This window comes from Salvia splendens, chromosome 4 (assembly GCF_004379255.2).
Source record: "Salvia splendens isolate huo1 chromosome 4, SspV2, whole genome shotgun sequence".
Classification (NCBI taxonomy): domain Eukaryota; kingdom Viridiplantae; phylum Streptophyta; class Magnoliopsida; order Lamiales; family Lamiaceae; genus Salvia; species Salvia splendens.
In genome coordinates, this window is record NC_056035.1 from 35,779,601 (window position 1) to 35,795,207 (window position 15,607).

Consider the following 15,607-nt stretch of genomic DNA (forward strand, 5'->3'; position numbering starts at 1 on the left):
AATGTCTACCTCAAGAATGTCTTGATTGCACAAGAATGAAAGTGTTAAATAGGCAGAGAAGGTCATCGCCGCTGAAGAGTATGACCAAATTGCAGCACAAACTGGAATCTGAAAACAAAAGCATAATTGAAAGTCAGACTGCTTAGATGACATGGACAAGTATGATTTTCAATAGTCTTACAAGAAAAGCTTTCTGGAATAACTCTGAGTAACCACGTGATTGGACAAAGCTTCCCAATGTTTCATTCCGGTCAATATCTGGATTGTTATTGAGCTCTTCAATATAACTGCAATTGGTGGAGACATAGATTGAGCAGAGACTTGAAAAGGAATTAACTCTAAATCTCTAATACAAAAAGAGGCTCAGTGTAGCTATGATAATACTTACAGAGAGGAGTTGTCTCGGAAATTAATGATTTCCCTAATCATTTTCCTAAACCATGGATTCAACATATTCTTCTTCTGATCAAACAAACTTGAGAGTCCATTTCGAGTTCCCCATTCGAATCCTCTGCCATCATCCAAACTCAGAGTATGAAGTGTCAGAGACCTCAGTATCAACTCCAACACTCTCAAATAATTCCATCACCTCCGGATACATAGCCTGTCCAATAAGCGAATTACACGTAACACCCACACACGCAATTTTGATAGCATTAAAGAACGCTTTACTATCTTCAGAATCTTCTACTATTATGTACGAGTTCAACTCAACAGTGATGATAAACTTGGGTTCACAACAAATGGAACCTTTATGCCATCAAGGGCTAATTTGGTCAGACAAAGTATTTAGTGGAGAAAACAAGTGTTCTATAACAGCAACAGCCGCATGCAGTGGAAATTTGGAGAACAAGAGAAGATGAAGAATCATAAGCACATTCCATGCCCAGACAGTAAAAAAACGTACGATTCCGGAAAGGCCGAATAGGAGAGGGTCAGTCTAAGCAAGGGTTCAAGGAATATCAACATTCAAGCATTTCGTCGAACAATAGATGGGCAAAACATCGACTGATTAGTTCTGGAGATCTGGTGCTCATTCCTAAATCAAGCTCCATATAGATTATGGCATGTATGATTATCATCGTATGTATAGATTTTTGCAGTTGATCAGTCCCTTTTTCCCAAATTGTTGTGTAACTCGTTGATGCTATTGCTACATTGTTAGCTTACTGTGTATTTTTGTAACACTTCATAACAGCTGGTTGATGCTTTTGCTACATTGTTAGCTACCGTTAGGATCGTCGACTGCAACATTAGTTTGATATTGTCCGTTTTGGGTCAAGCCCGAACGGATTTATTTTTGGGTCACTCCCAAAAGGCCTCAAACTAATTAGGGTTGGACAGGAATTATATACACCTTCCAACTTCCCTCACTCATCCGATGTGGGATGGGTTTGTACCCCAACAAACCTCCCCTCAAACCGAGACCACATCGGGAACGCAGTCGACACGAACATGGGTCGTTCCAGCCCTGGCCCCTGGGTCATCCTGGGCCCGACTCTAACCCGAGTCCTTCAGGGCCCGACCCTAACCGGGGCTCATCCAGGCACAACCCATAGCCACCTGGGCTCTGATACCACTTGTTAGGATCGTCGACTGCAACATTAGTTTGATATTGTCCGCTTTGGGTCAAGCCCGCACGGATTTATTTTTGGGTCACTCCCAAAAGGCCTCAAACTAATTGGGGTTGGACATGAATTATATACACCTTCCAACTTCCCTCACTCATCCGATGTGGGATGGGTTTGTACCCCAACAAACCTCCCCTCAAACCGAGACCACATCGGGAACGCAGTCGACAGGAACATGGGTCGTTCCAGCCCTGGCCCCTGGGTCATCCTGGGCCCGACTCTAACCCGAGTCCTTCAGGGCCCGACCCTAACCGGGGCTCATCCAGGCACAACCCATAGCCACCTGGGCTCTGATACCACTTGTTAGGATCGTCGACTGCAACATTAGTTTGATATTGTCCGCTTTGGGTCAAGCCCGCACGGATTTATTTTTGGGTCACTCCCAGAAGGCCTCAAACTAATTAGGGTTGGACAGGAATTATATACACCTTCCAACTTCCGTCACTCATCCGATGTGGGATGGGTTTGGGAAATAAACACAGGCAATCACGAATATGAAAGAGAATGAACACAAGAAGTTGTTTACCCAGTTCGATACAATGTGTATCTACGTCTGGGGGCGATGCCAAGCCAGGGATTTCACTATATAATTTCAGGATGATTTAACAATGAGGGAGCACCTCTATTTATAAGTAACTAGAGAACCCTAATTCTAGTCAAACTAGGAAACATATTCCATAAGGAAATATCTTTTAAGGAATAAATCTATCACAAGGAAATATATTTCAAGGAAACAAATCCTAAACATGGTAGGAGATATTTTAGGCTCCATAATTAACAATCTCCCACTTGGAGACTAACAACTCCTAAACAACCATTTCCTCGTGATCTCATCCCTTCATCCGCTTAGCATCGCCTAACCTTCTCTTCAAGTTCCAAGGCCAATTGAAGCTATGCATAGCTTCAATTTCTCTAAGGTCACCACCTTAAACATGTCTGCAGGATTCTAACTTCCAAGTATCTTCACAAGTTGCAGGATTTTCATCTCCACTAGGTGTCGGATGTAATGATATTTCAACTCCACATGCTTTGTCCTAGAATGAAAACGCTGGATTCTTCGCCAAGAAAATAGCACTCTGACTATCACTGTAGAGTATGCTACTCTTGTTCTCCTTCCCAAGTTCATCTAAGAAACTCTGCAACCACACCATCTCATTGCTTGCCTCTGTCGCAGCTACATATTCAGCCTCCGTAGTAGACAAAGCAACAGTCTTCTGCAACTTAGAAGTCCATGAAATAGCAGTACCACCATAAGTAAATACATACCCGGTTGTGCTTCTTCTCCCATCAAGATCATTGGACGCCAAGTCTGCATCCACATAACCTGCCAGCTCGACATTCTTGCCATTGAAACATAAGACGCTTTCTGTAGTACCTCTCAAGTATCGAAGGATCCATTTAACTGCTTCCCAATGTTGCTTGCCCGGATCACCCATGAACCGGCTCACTACTCCCACTGCTTGTGCAATATCAGGCCTCGTACACACCATTGCATACATAATACTGCCAATTGCTGAAGCATAAGGAATTTTCTTCATTTCAGCACGTTCTTCTTTTGTACTCGGCGACTCCTTCTTCGACAGCTTAAAGTGACTGCCCAAAGGCACACTTACTGGCTTCGAATTATTCATGTTGAATCTTTCCAAAACCTTACCAATGTAAGCAGCTTGCGAAAGATACAATTTTCCTGCCGCCTTGTCACGCTCGATTCTCATGCCCAAAATTTGATTAGCCTCTCCAAGATCTTTCATGGAGAATCGTTCAGACAATTGCCTTTTCAACTTATCCATCTCCTTTTGATCACCTCCTGCGATCAACATATCATCAACATATAATAACAGAATAAGATAGCTCTTGTCAAACCTCTTGTAGTAACAACAATGGTCAGCGTAGCATCTTTTATAGCCAATCTCCATCATGAATCCATCAAACTTCTTGTACCACTGCTTTGGAGCTTGCTTTAAACCATACAAGCTCTTCTTCAACTTGCATACAAGGTTTTCCATTCCTTTTACTATGAATCCTTCAGGCTGTGTCATGTACAACTCATCCTCCAAATCACCATGAAGGAATGCCGTCTTTACATCCATCTGATGTAACAATAGATTTTCTGCAACTACCATACTCAACACTAAACGAATAGTAGTTAGTTTCACAACAGGAGTGAACACATCTGTATAATCAATACCGTATCGTTGCTCAAATCCCTTGACAACCAGCCTAGCCTTGTAGTGCTTGCTACCATCAGCTTCACCTTTGATTCGATAGACCCACTTGCAATGCAATGCCTTTTTCCCTTTAGGAAGTTCCACAAGCTCTCATGTGCCATTTAGGAGAAGAGAGGCAAACTCGTCATCCATGGCAATTTTCCACCTTCGTTTATCAGGGTCTTCTCCTGCCTCTGCATAACACTCGGGCTCACCACCATCAGTAAGTAACAAATAGAAATTAGAGGGCGAGTACCTATCAGGTGCACGTCGCTCTCTAGTCGATTTAGGCAGCGGAATAGTCGGTGGTGGAGTGCTTGGTTCTTCTTCAAGCACCTCTTCAGCATTCTGACTCTCCTTGCTCCCACTCGAGTTTGAGATGTCTAGCTCGACCACTTGTGGCTCAGAACTGCTGGGACTTGACGCCTCCAATCTATCCTTGTACAATACCTGTTCATTGAAGATGACATCTCTACTGCGAATAACCTTACGGTTCTGCTCATCCCAGAGTCTATAACCGAACTCATCGCCTCCATAACCAATGAACGTACACTTAATAGATTTAGCATCCAACTTACTTCTCTCAACGGAACTAACATGAGCATAAGCAACACAACCAAAGATGCGTAGGAAAGATAGATTTACCTCTTTTCCTGTCCAAACCTCCTCGGGTATCCGAAACTCCAAGGGAACTGATGGACCTCTATTAATTAGGAATGCAGCTGTGTTGACTGCATCTGCCCAAAAACTCTTTGGCAATCCACTTTTCAACCTCATGCATCTTGCTCGCTCATTCAGCGTTCTGTTCATGCGCTCTGCGATTCCATTCTGATGTGGAGTTCCTTTCACAGTTTTCTCCATGCGGATTCCATTCTCGGCGCAGAATTCCTTGAACTTTGCAAGTTCATATTCTCCTCCATTATCGGATCTTAGACACTTCACCTTCATCCCGGTTTCAGTTTCAACAAGGGCTTTCCATTTCCTGAAAGCGTCAAACGCATCGGATTTACTCTTCAGAAAATAAACCCATAGCTTTCGAGTAGAGTCGTCGATGAAAGTCATATAATATTCAGAGCCTCCTAGGGACTTCACAGGTGCTGGTCCCCATAGATCAGTGTGGACCATCTCCAACTTCTGTGTCTTCAATTTTCTGCCTCCTCTTGAGAAACTCACCCTTTTTTGTTTCCCAAACACGCAATCCTCGCACATGCCAACTTCAACAGTTTTCAGGCCAGGCAGTAAACCTCTTGAGCACATTATCTTTATCCCTTTCTCGCTCATGTGGCCAAGACGACAGTGCCACAAATCTGCATTATTTGCCTCACTTGCAATATCAATGCAATCTTTGGAGTTAGTTGTGGTATACAACGTACCCTCCTTCTTACCTCGAGCTACTATCATAGCTCCCTTGGTAATCTTCCAATTGTTACAGCCAAACGTCACGGTGTACCCTTCTGCATCAAGCTGCCCAATCGAAATCAAACTTCTCTGCAATCCAGGAATGTGTCTGACTCCATTCAGTTTTATTACGGATCCATTGGACGTCACTACCTTCACGTTTCCCTTTCCCACGATATCTAAGGGCTCGTCATCAGCCAGATGTACCTTCCCAAAATCGCCAGAAACGTAGTCTTCCATTATCTCCACATTGCTGCAGGAGTGAAACGACGCCCCAGAATCCAATACCCACGATTCCATCGGACTACTGACGCTCAAGACCAACGCCTCGCCATCGTCATCAGACATGGTAGCGTTTGCTGTCTTCTTGTCCTTTTGATCCTTATTCTTATACTTCTTCGGTGCCTCACATTGATTTCTAAAATGCCCAAACTCATCACAATTCCAACATTTAACTTTATCCAAATCCTTCTTGGATTGACTCCTTCCTCTGGAATTTGATCTTCCACGATTTTGCTTTCCCTTCGATCTGCCTCTCTGTTCTGTATTCAGTGCTGATCCCGAAGTAGAAGATCCTGATTCTCTCCGGCGAACTTCCTCACCAATCATCAGATCTCTTACTCTGTCAACTGTTAGTTTTGTCTCTGCAGCAGTAACTGCTGTCACTGTGCCAGCCCAACTCTCAGGCAGAGACGATAGCAAAATCAGGGCACGAATTTCATCATCGAATTTTATATTAACCGAGTTCAGTTGCGAAGTAATCATGTTGAACTCGTTGAGATGTTGTTGCACCAGCTTTCCCTCTTGCATTCTAAAATTAAACAATCGTCTAATCAGATGTACCTTGTTTGCCGTTGATGGTTTCTGATACATGTCCTCCAAGATCTTTATCATCTCCTTTGTCGACTTTGCTGCAGTCGTGTGATAAGCCACATCCTTGGACAACGATAGCCTAATCGCGCTCATCGCTTTTCTGTCCAGCAGCTCCCACTCCTCATGTTCCATCTTTTCGGGTTTGGTTTTTAAAGGCTTCCAGAGATCTTTACCGTACAGGTAATCCTCAATCTGCATCTTCCAAAATCCGAAATCAGATCCATCGAACTTCTCTACAGCAATTTTCTCGTCGATCCCCATCGTGATTTCTGCCTCTTAAACCCTAGGCTCTTGATACCAGTTGTTGGGAAATAAACACAGGCAATCACGAATATGAAAGAGAATGAACACAAGAAGTTGTTTACCCAGTTCGATACAATGTGTATCTACGTCTGGGGGCGATGCCAAGCCAGGGATTTCACTATATAATTTCAGGATGATTTAACAATGAGGGAGCACCTCTATTTATAAGTAACTAGAGAGCCCTAATTCTAGTCAAACTAGGAAACATATTCCATAAGGAAATATCTTTTAAGGAATAAATCTATCACAAGGAAATATATTTCAAGGAAACAAATCCTAAACATGGTAGGAGATATTTTAGGCTCCATAATTAACAGCTACTGTTACTCGTTGACTCCAATAACGTATATAAATAAGGGTAATTTGTTGAAATAATCATAAAATTTGATAGATTTGTCAAAATACGTATAACGTGAAAGCCGAAAATCATTTTTTTGCAAACTAACAAAAGTTAATGATATAAATATAGAATACGACCTATAAATAAAAGCAATCCTCTAATTATTAAAATGAATTATTATGTAAATGATAATTGTTATAAATTAAAGTAATTATTATTGTAATTAAAATTATTTTATTATTAAGTATTTCTTTCGTTTTCATTAGAATGTAATTTATGATGTTTATTTATTAAGTATTATATTTCCTTTTTATTATTTGATACTTACTATTCATTTCATTTATAATTTATTATAAAATTAGTACTATTTTTTTTTTAAATATCTATTCCTAAATATTCACTAACTTTTTTCTATCTGTTTTTTTATAAGACATACTAACAAATTGAATCCAATGCTTGTGTGTATTGTAGAATATCAGAGACTCCGAGGGCACACAATTGTACAGATTTTGTTTTACTACTATATTTTAATGTAAAATTTTCTTTGATAATTGAATTGAAAATTAGTTTAAACGTAAAACAAACGCAAAATGTTGTCGTGCACGAGCTATTGTAAACTTGTGGTAATTGTATTATAGCATTAATTATTGACACGTAACATTTGATTTTAATTAAGGTTAACAAGTTGATATGAATATAACTTTAAGGCGTGGAATGATTTTCTCTCCTTTCACGGAAAAAATAGTAATTTGAGTTTTAGAAAGCCAGAGAATTTGGTAGCCGAGCAAAAATAGCAAAACCAATATCAAGACGAATGCCATCAATCGTAGTCGTCTTGGCTTGGCTTGGCCGCCTAAGCTCGTCTCCTTCTCATGTACCACAACCTCCAACCCTTCTCTCGCCAAAACGCCCGCTTATGCCACCGCCTATGACCGCCACTCTCATCATCTTTGACATTGATCTATATAGGTGGTGTTCAGTTGGCAAGATTAAATCTCATAATTAAATATGTATCATGTTTGGTTCATAAGATTGAACCCTTCAACTTAATCCTAGATGGATAGTCTCATGATAATTAGTCATGGCCTTCCCCCTTCAACTAAAATAATCCCACAACTTAATCCTAAATGGATAGTCTCATGATATTACTCATGGCAACCGAACGCCACCATAGTATATTATTATTACTTCATACATACGATATTTATCAGTGGATTTGAAAAAAGAAATGTCATTTTTTAAAGAAATTGCTACATGCATTAGGGACAAGTTATTTCGCACCAAATAATAATTTTTTCTACGTAGTATGTAGTAATGTTTACCTCGTAGTGAATTTGTATGGTGAGATTGGAACAAAAAGTATTGTAATATTGGAAGATTGGACAAGTTCTTATATAGTTGCATCGATTATATTCAGATTTATAATATGCACAATATTAAGGTCTAGCTATATATAATTTCCCTTGACAGCTAGCGTTTTTAGGTAGTTGTATCGATCACGGCCAAACTCATTGTCTTCGACATTGATTTGTACATACTATTATTGTCACATTTATTGTGGATTTGTACAAAAACTAGTAAATGTGTTTTTTAAAGGAAATTGCTGTTATGAATAAATTCTTAGTGCCAAATCAGATTTTTGCAGATACATAATATACCTTGTAATCAAGTTGTATGATGAGACTGATACTAATATTGTACTAGTACATATAAGGGTGTGACCAATCGAGAAATGATAAGCTACATGCCTTATGTGAGCTTCTTATATGAGCATCGATCTTGTTTGATGCACGTTTAGCGTTGTTCGTTTCGACTTATATATTTAATTTGATTCTAATACATTAAAAACTGTTATTGAAAATTTTAATTTCACAAAAATTAAAAATCGAAGCTCGATTTACTAGTTTTCTCTACAATTTCAAATAAAATAATAAAATAACAAATCAAGCTTTGATTTTTATGAATTTTGTGAAATAAAAAATTTCAATAACAAATTTTAATGTATTAGAATCAAACTAAATATATAAATCGAAACGAACAATGTTAAACGTGCGCCAAACGGGATCGGTGCTCACATAAGGTATGTATCATATAATTCCTGGCGACAAACCTATGTTAGTTATTGCTATCTCACCTATATATACACATAAATAGAACGGCGATAAGTTTGGTATCCACCTATTAATATCCACTAAATTTTAAATTCAAGTTTATTTAAAAGTTCTCTATTATACACGTTCACAGGGACGGACCTAGCTCAATCCAAGCCGCCGCTTCAACGGGGGCTTGGCCGGCGCCGGACCAGTACCCTGCCATGACCGTCCCCTGAAGTATGCGTGGACAGAGTCTGTAAGATAGAAAGAGGGGAGGACGAAGAGATTTAGAGCATCCACAGCGGCGAGCAATTGCTCGTCCGTCCGTCCGTGCCAGCGGCGAGGCACCGCTGTCCACCGCTGTGCTCTTGCCGCTGGCACGACGCTGCTCGATGCATCGAGCACGTCCGTGCCAGCGAGCAGGCGACGTGGGGCGTTCTGATTGGCCAACGACATATCCGTTGGAAAATCATTTAAAAAAAAACAAAAATAATACCAAAAAATAAAAAAAATGACCGTTTTTTGCCCCCATTTTTCTGTATTTTTTTGAATTCTTTTTTATTTTTTTCCCCAAAATCATCTATAAATACACACGTTCATCATCCATTTTTCACATCATATCATATCTCATTCATATTTTTCATACAATTTATCTACACCTTCATCTCTCACTCAAAACCTCAAATGGATTTCACTCATCTCATTGCGGAAGCGGAGCGCGAAGAACAAGAATAGTACGAACAACATCGTGTCGCTTATGAAGCATATGTCGCAGCGAATATCCTCGCCCCTCCTCCTCAACCAACTAGATCAACTCGCCGCTACATCCATCGTGACCGGGAGGGAGCCCACGAAAGGCTCGTTGCCGACTATTTTTCCGACCAGCCGCGGTTTCCGGAAGATTACTTTTGGCGCCGTTTTCGCATGTCAAAGCGCTTATTCATGTGTATTGTCAACACATTGTCCGCCCGTGTTGAATACTTCCAAACAGGTCCAGATGCAGTCGGTCGGCAAAGTCTCTCGGCATTGCAGAAGTGTACGTGTGCCATCCGACAACTCGCTACTGGGCAAACGGCCGACCTCTTCGACGAGTATTTGCATGTCGGTGAGTCCACTGGAATCCTTTGTCTTAAAAATTTTTGCGAGGGTGTTCATTCAGCTTTCGGTGATGAATTCCTTCGGGCACCCACCACCGATGATTGCCAACGGTTGCTTCGTCTTCACGAATTAGTCCATGGCTTTCTCGGCATGCTTGGCAGCATTGACTGCATGCATTGGAGGTGAAAGAATTGCCCAACTGCTTGGAGGGGGCAACACTTAAGCGGCCACAAAGGCAGCGGCCCAACACTTATCCTTGAAGCAGTCGCCGACTACCGCCTATGGATTTGGCATGCATATTTCGGTATTGCCGGATCCAACAATGACTTGAACGTGCTCTATTCTTCACCCCTCTTCAATGATGTGTTGAATAGTGTAGCACCGGCGATCGACTTCACCGTCAACTGAAATGTATACCACATGGGTTACTATCTCGCCGATGGTATCTACCCAAGGTGGTCGACTTTCGTGAAGACGCTCAGCAACCTGCAAGACCCGAGACGGGTTCTTTTTGCGCAGCGTCAAGAGTCCGCGCGGAAAGACGTCGAAGGAGCCTTTGGGGTCCTTCAAGCCCGATTCAACATTGTGAAGGCATCGTCTCGGCTGTGGTACGTGAAAAATATCGCCGACATCATGTACACGTGTATTATCTTACACAACATGATTATAGCCGACGAAGGACCAAGGGCGACTAGCTTTTACGACGAGGATGAAGCCGGAAGCTCAAGCGCGAGGTCTCCCCCACGCCGAGGTGTGTATACCACGGTGGGTGAGAGGATCGAAATAAGGCACACAATGCGCGATACCCGAACCCACGTTGAGCTACAAGAAGACCTAATCAAACACATGTAGGTGAAATTCGACCACGAGTAGTGGGTTTTTTAATTTTATGAATTTAATTATGTAATTTTTAATTTTTAGGAGTTTAATTATGTAATTTTTAATTTTTAGGATTTTAATTATGTAATTTTTATTTTTTAGGATTTTAATTATGTAATTTTTAATTTTAATGTATTTTGTAATATTATTCCGGGTATTTTTAATACATTTTAATTTTGTGGAAATGTTTTTATTTAAATTGAATAATGGAATGGTGGGACCCTTGTGCTCGTCCTTGCGGAAGAGCACGGATATGGGAGTTGTACTCTTGCCTAAGAGCATGCATAAAAATGTCTTATAAATAATTGTAACCTCATTATATATAAAATTAAAATTTTTAATAATATTATTACTATTATTATTATAAAAAATTTCAGCATCGGCTTGTATAAGTTTCTGGCTCCTCCCTGCACGTTCAAATATGTAACTTGACGAATCCATAAATGTCAATTAATTCCTTGAACCTATTTAAATTTATATAATACTGTATCTAAATAATCAAACAGAGTTATTATCATATGTTGCATTTTTCTCTGCTTCTAAGGTTCATTAAAAGTTAGTACTGTCTACAAGATTATTATTTTGTGCAGAAGATCATGTTTTAAACATGTTTTGAGTTGTTCGAGCTCGGGTCGACACAACTTGTGAAAAGTTCAACAACATACAATTGGAGCTCGAGTTCAATAAAAAATTATACACTAGTATTTATTTTTATTGTTAAAACTCAAAATCTTAATCAAAACTAATTGTTCAATAAATTTCTTAATAGCTCGCGCTAAAATGGAAAATTTTATAATACATCCATTATGCTAGATAGAAAAGTTTTTCTCCAAATTTATTTTTGTGAAGTTAATTTTATCTACCTTTTTAATTCACTATTTTTAACAAATTAATGTTCCAGTAAAAAGTACAATGAGGATTTGATCTACGCATAATGCTTTTTTATTTGTAGTTGATAATGTTATAAGCTATTTAAATAAGGATAATTATCATTTAAATTACAATTTTTTGCACGAAGGCTATTACCCCGTACTAGATCCCATAAATAAAAAAAATATCGATTTATCGAGTACTTAATACCGGTTGGTATAAAAAACTAGTGTGCATCACCCCTGATAAAATACAACAAGAGTTTATATTTCATAATTAACTGGGATCTATTATTTTAACAAATGTAACATTATTCCAAATGCAGCCACATCGAGTAGTAAGAGTATGCTCAAGCCAGCCAGACAAAACTATATAAAATGAAACAATAAGTATATTATTCAATTTTGTGATAACACCAATGGAAGTGGAACAAATACAAAAAGAGAAAGAAAAGAAATTGCCTTATTTTGTGAAACATGAAATCAAACGTGTACATATTAATATTTTCGAGACAACATTAAACAAAAACAAAGAGAAAATATATGGCCTTATGTGGTCTGCGTCTCAACAGGATCGACAAACAAAGCAACGATGTGGGGCTTGAGAACCTTCTCAGGTTGAGTGTATCCATCTTCGTTGCCTTTGTAAGTCACATCAATTATGCGTTCAAGATTCAGAATCCGCATCAAAACATCCCTCGAATAAGGAGATGGCCTCATACACTCCTCATTTATATCCTTCCATGCCTCTGTTGCTATTTCGAAGAATTTAGCGACCGCTTCTTCTATTGTGGCGCCATTGTCCCTCATGTATGACTCTATGCCTGTAGCACTCTGTCCTCTCTCCTTTTCGACCTCGTAAGTAGCTATGTCATCAATGACTCGACATATCAGTAGCCCTGCCACGAGCATTTTAGGCTTCTCGCTTAGCCATTCGAAGTCTTCCTTGGTGGCAGATTCATCCCCCAACAACGCTGTTGTTGTGTGGTAACAGTAAGTGCAAGTGATGAGGGCATTCTTCAGATACTCCTCAAAAGGTGGTAAATATCCTTGTATGAACCACTTGGCCTCAACATGGTAGCTTCTCACCAATTCTTTCAGCTATTTTTGAAATATAAATAATAATAGTAATATTAGTTTATATAAATTCATATATGTGGAGTATTTTTTAAGTGCATGTATAAAGGAATAATTAATGTTTGAACTCATACAGATTCTATGGCATAGTGTGCAGCATAGGATCTTCCTTCCTTAGCCAACTCTTCTTCAAATTGCTCATAGAGTTCCAAAAGAGCTTTATAGAATGGCCTTACATACTCAGGTAGCTTATCCATCTCTTCAATGTTCCACCTGAATAATACAGTAGTAATTGATCAAGTTGTGCTCCATCCAAGTCAAGAAGAGATCTGGAAACAAACTCTAAGTTTAGAGGTCTACCTCTCAATTGCCTCAGTGAAAATGTCGAGTTCTTCAATGACACCGTAAGCATCATAAGTGTCATCTATGATTGAGGTCATGGCGATGGTTTTAGTGAGCATGACACGAGCACGAGAGAATTGTGGCTCGTGGTATACTCCCATAGCCCAAAAGAAGCACTCCACCACTCTATCTCTCGCGTATGGAAGTTTGGAGACTAGGTCCAATTCTTTCCACCACCTACACACACACACATATATATATATATATACAACATCAATAGTATTAATTAGTTTTTACATATTTAGAAGTATTATTAACAAATTTAAGGCCTCAATCATCATATATATTACCTTGAGACTTCATCGAGCTCCTCCTTGTGTAGCATTTGCAATAGATTGTAGTCCAATTTAGCAAACCTCAAGAGAGATTCATTCTTGTGTTGGTATTCTTCATAGACGGAGATAAAGTTACGAGCTTCGATTCTTGGATTTCCATAGTGCAGAGGTTGAATTAGAGCATGCACAACCTGTTTGCTAAGAGGAGATTCAAGGTGTGGCGCTATGGACTTGAGAGTGGCAGTAGCAAATTCAAGCGCATCGTCCAGTATAGTTTCTCCACGTGTTCTGAGGTAGGAGGCTTCATAGAGACTTAGCAAACCCTTGCCATCATTCTTAAGGCTTTCCTGGAATTTGCCCTTCTCATCGATCCATCTACCAAAAATGTCTGCTTCACCAACAATATACAGTACGTATATTAGTATTTTGATGTATTTTCATAGCTAGCTGTGAAATTAATTAAGAGTAAAAATGATACGTACGAGAAGATAAACGGTGGCCATGTTGCCTGAATAGACGGAAATGAAGTGCAACAGTGTACAAATCATAGGATTCAGCATCACTATAATCTGTATTTAGATTGAAGAAATGGTGCAGTTTATCTTCAATCTCGTTTTCAAAGTGATAAGAAATGCCAAGACGTTCGAGCGTGTCAATAAGGTTCATTGCTTCAACCAGATTGTTTTCAGAAGCTGCCATCATATCCAAAACTTCCTTCTTACACACCTCAACTGCATTGGAGTGTTTTTGCGCAGCCTATATATATTGGTAATGGTAAACATTAATATATCAGAATGAAAGTGAATAATACTATGTTATACACTGAAATGAATTAGAGTAAGAATGATGAAAGTACCTGAGCAGCAGAGCCATGTTTGATGAACTGATCACCCCACAAGCTCGGGGAGAAATTGGCGACGGGTCGCTGAATTTCTGCTTGTGAATGGGGTGGAGCCATTAATTTGATTTTTGTGTATTATTAGTATTGGAAAGAGAAGTTGAAGCAGAAGGTGGTAGAGTGTAGTGGAAAATGAAGGAGTTGCAGAGCTCAATTTATAATGGAATGATGGCTTAGACTTTTCAATTATGCGTGGCAGCCAACTTTTCCGATTGAATATTCTTAAAGATGGTAATCGAGAGAGGTATAGATAAGTTGGTAAGGCATATTGAGAGTAGGAAGTAGAAAGAAAATCTTTCTTGTATGTTTTTCTTGTTCATATGAAATGCTCATCTCCCTAGTATTTATAGGGAGATTTGAGTCCCTTGAAATACAACAATTAAATGTGTATTGGAACTACATCATGCTAGGGACTCTACACTCTAATAAATATGGGCGGCCATCTAGGAACTCTACTGTAATAAATGAGGGCGGCCATTTATGATTTCTTTTTCCAACACTCCCCCTCAAGTTGAGCAACGGTGTCTCCGATACTCAACTTGCCCAGAAATTCTTTGAAGACTTTAGGACTCAATGCCTTGGTTAGCATGTCTGCAAGTTGTTCCTCAGATCGGACGAAAGGAAATTCGATAATCCCGCTTTCAAGTTTCTCTTTGATAAAGTGACGATCGACCTCAACATGTTTGGTCCTGTCATGCTGTACGGGATTTTCTGAAATGCTAATCGCAGCTTTATTGTCACAAAAAAGCTGACTCTTCCGAGTGGGCGGAAAGCCAATTTCTGTTAACAATCGCCTAAGCCAAAGTATCTCCATCAGGCCACTTCTGATTCCTCGAAATTCGGCTTCTGCACTTGATAGAGCTACAACTTTTTGCTTCTTGCTTCTCCAAGTGACAAGGTTGCCCCCAACAAAGGTAAAATATCCTCCGGTAGATTTTCTATCCACCGGATTGCTTGCCCAATCAGCATCGGTGTATCCATCAATCTCCAGATCTTTCTTCTTTTCTAAGAATACCCCATAGCTGGCTGTTCCCTTTAAATATCTCACAATTCTCATGACAGCATCCATATGGTCTTCCTGAGGCTGATGCATGAATTGACTGACAACTCCAACTGCATATGTGATGTCGGGCCTAGTATGAGAAAGATAGATAAGTTTACCTACTAACCGTTGATATCTTTCACGGTCTGTAGGCTTAGCTCCATCCACAATCTTCAATCCATGATTGGGTACCATTGGCGTTTCAGCAGGCTTGCAGTCCAG

The 15,607-nt window shown here is 39.7% G+C and overlaps 1 protein-coding gene across 1 annotated transcript; it reads right to left on the reverse strand.

The window, feature by feature from the left end:
- Positions 1–12,065: 12,065 nt before the first annotated feature.
- On the reverse strand, positions 12,066–14,481 carry LOC121799125 ((-)-5-epieremophilene synthase STPS3-like). The gene is made up of 6 exons (XM_042198467.1): positions 14,302–14,481; positions 13,928–14,201; positions 13,461–13,833; positions 13,129–13,347; positions 12,903–13,041; positions 12,066–12,792 (listed from the first exon to the last, which is right to left on the reverse strand). The coding sequence occupies exons 1-6, from the start codon at positions 14,401–14,403 to the stop codon at positions 12,241–12,243; spliced, it is 1,659 nt and encodes a 552-aa protein (XP_042054401.1). The 5' UTR covers positions 14,404–14,481; the 3' UTR covers positions 12,066–12,240.
- Between the last annotated feature and the right edge of the window lie 1,126 nt (positions 14,482–15,607).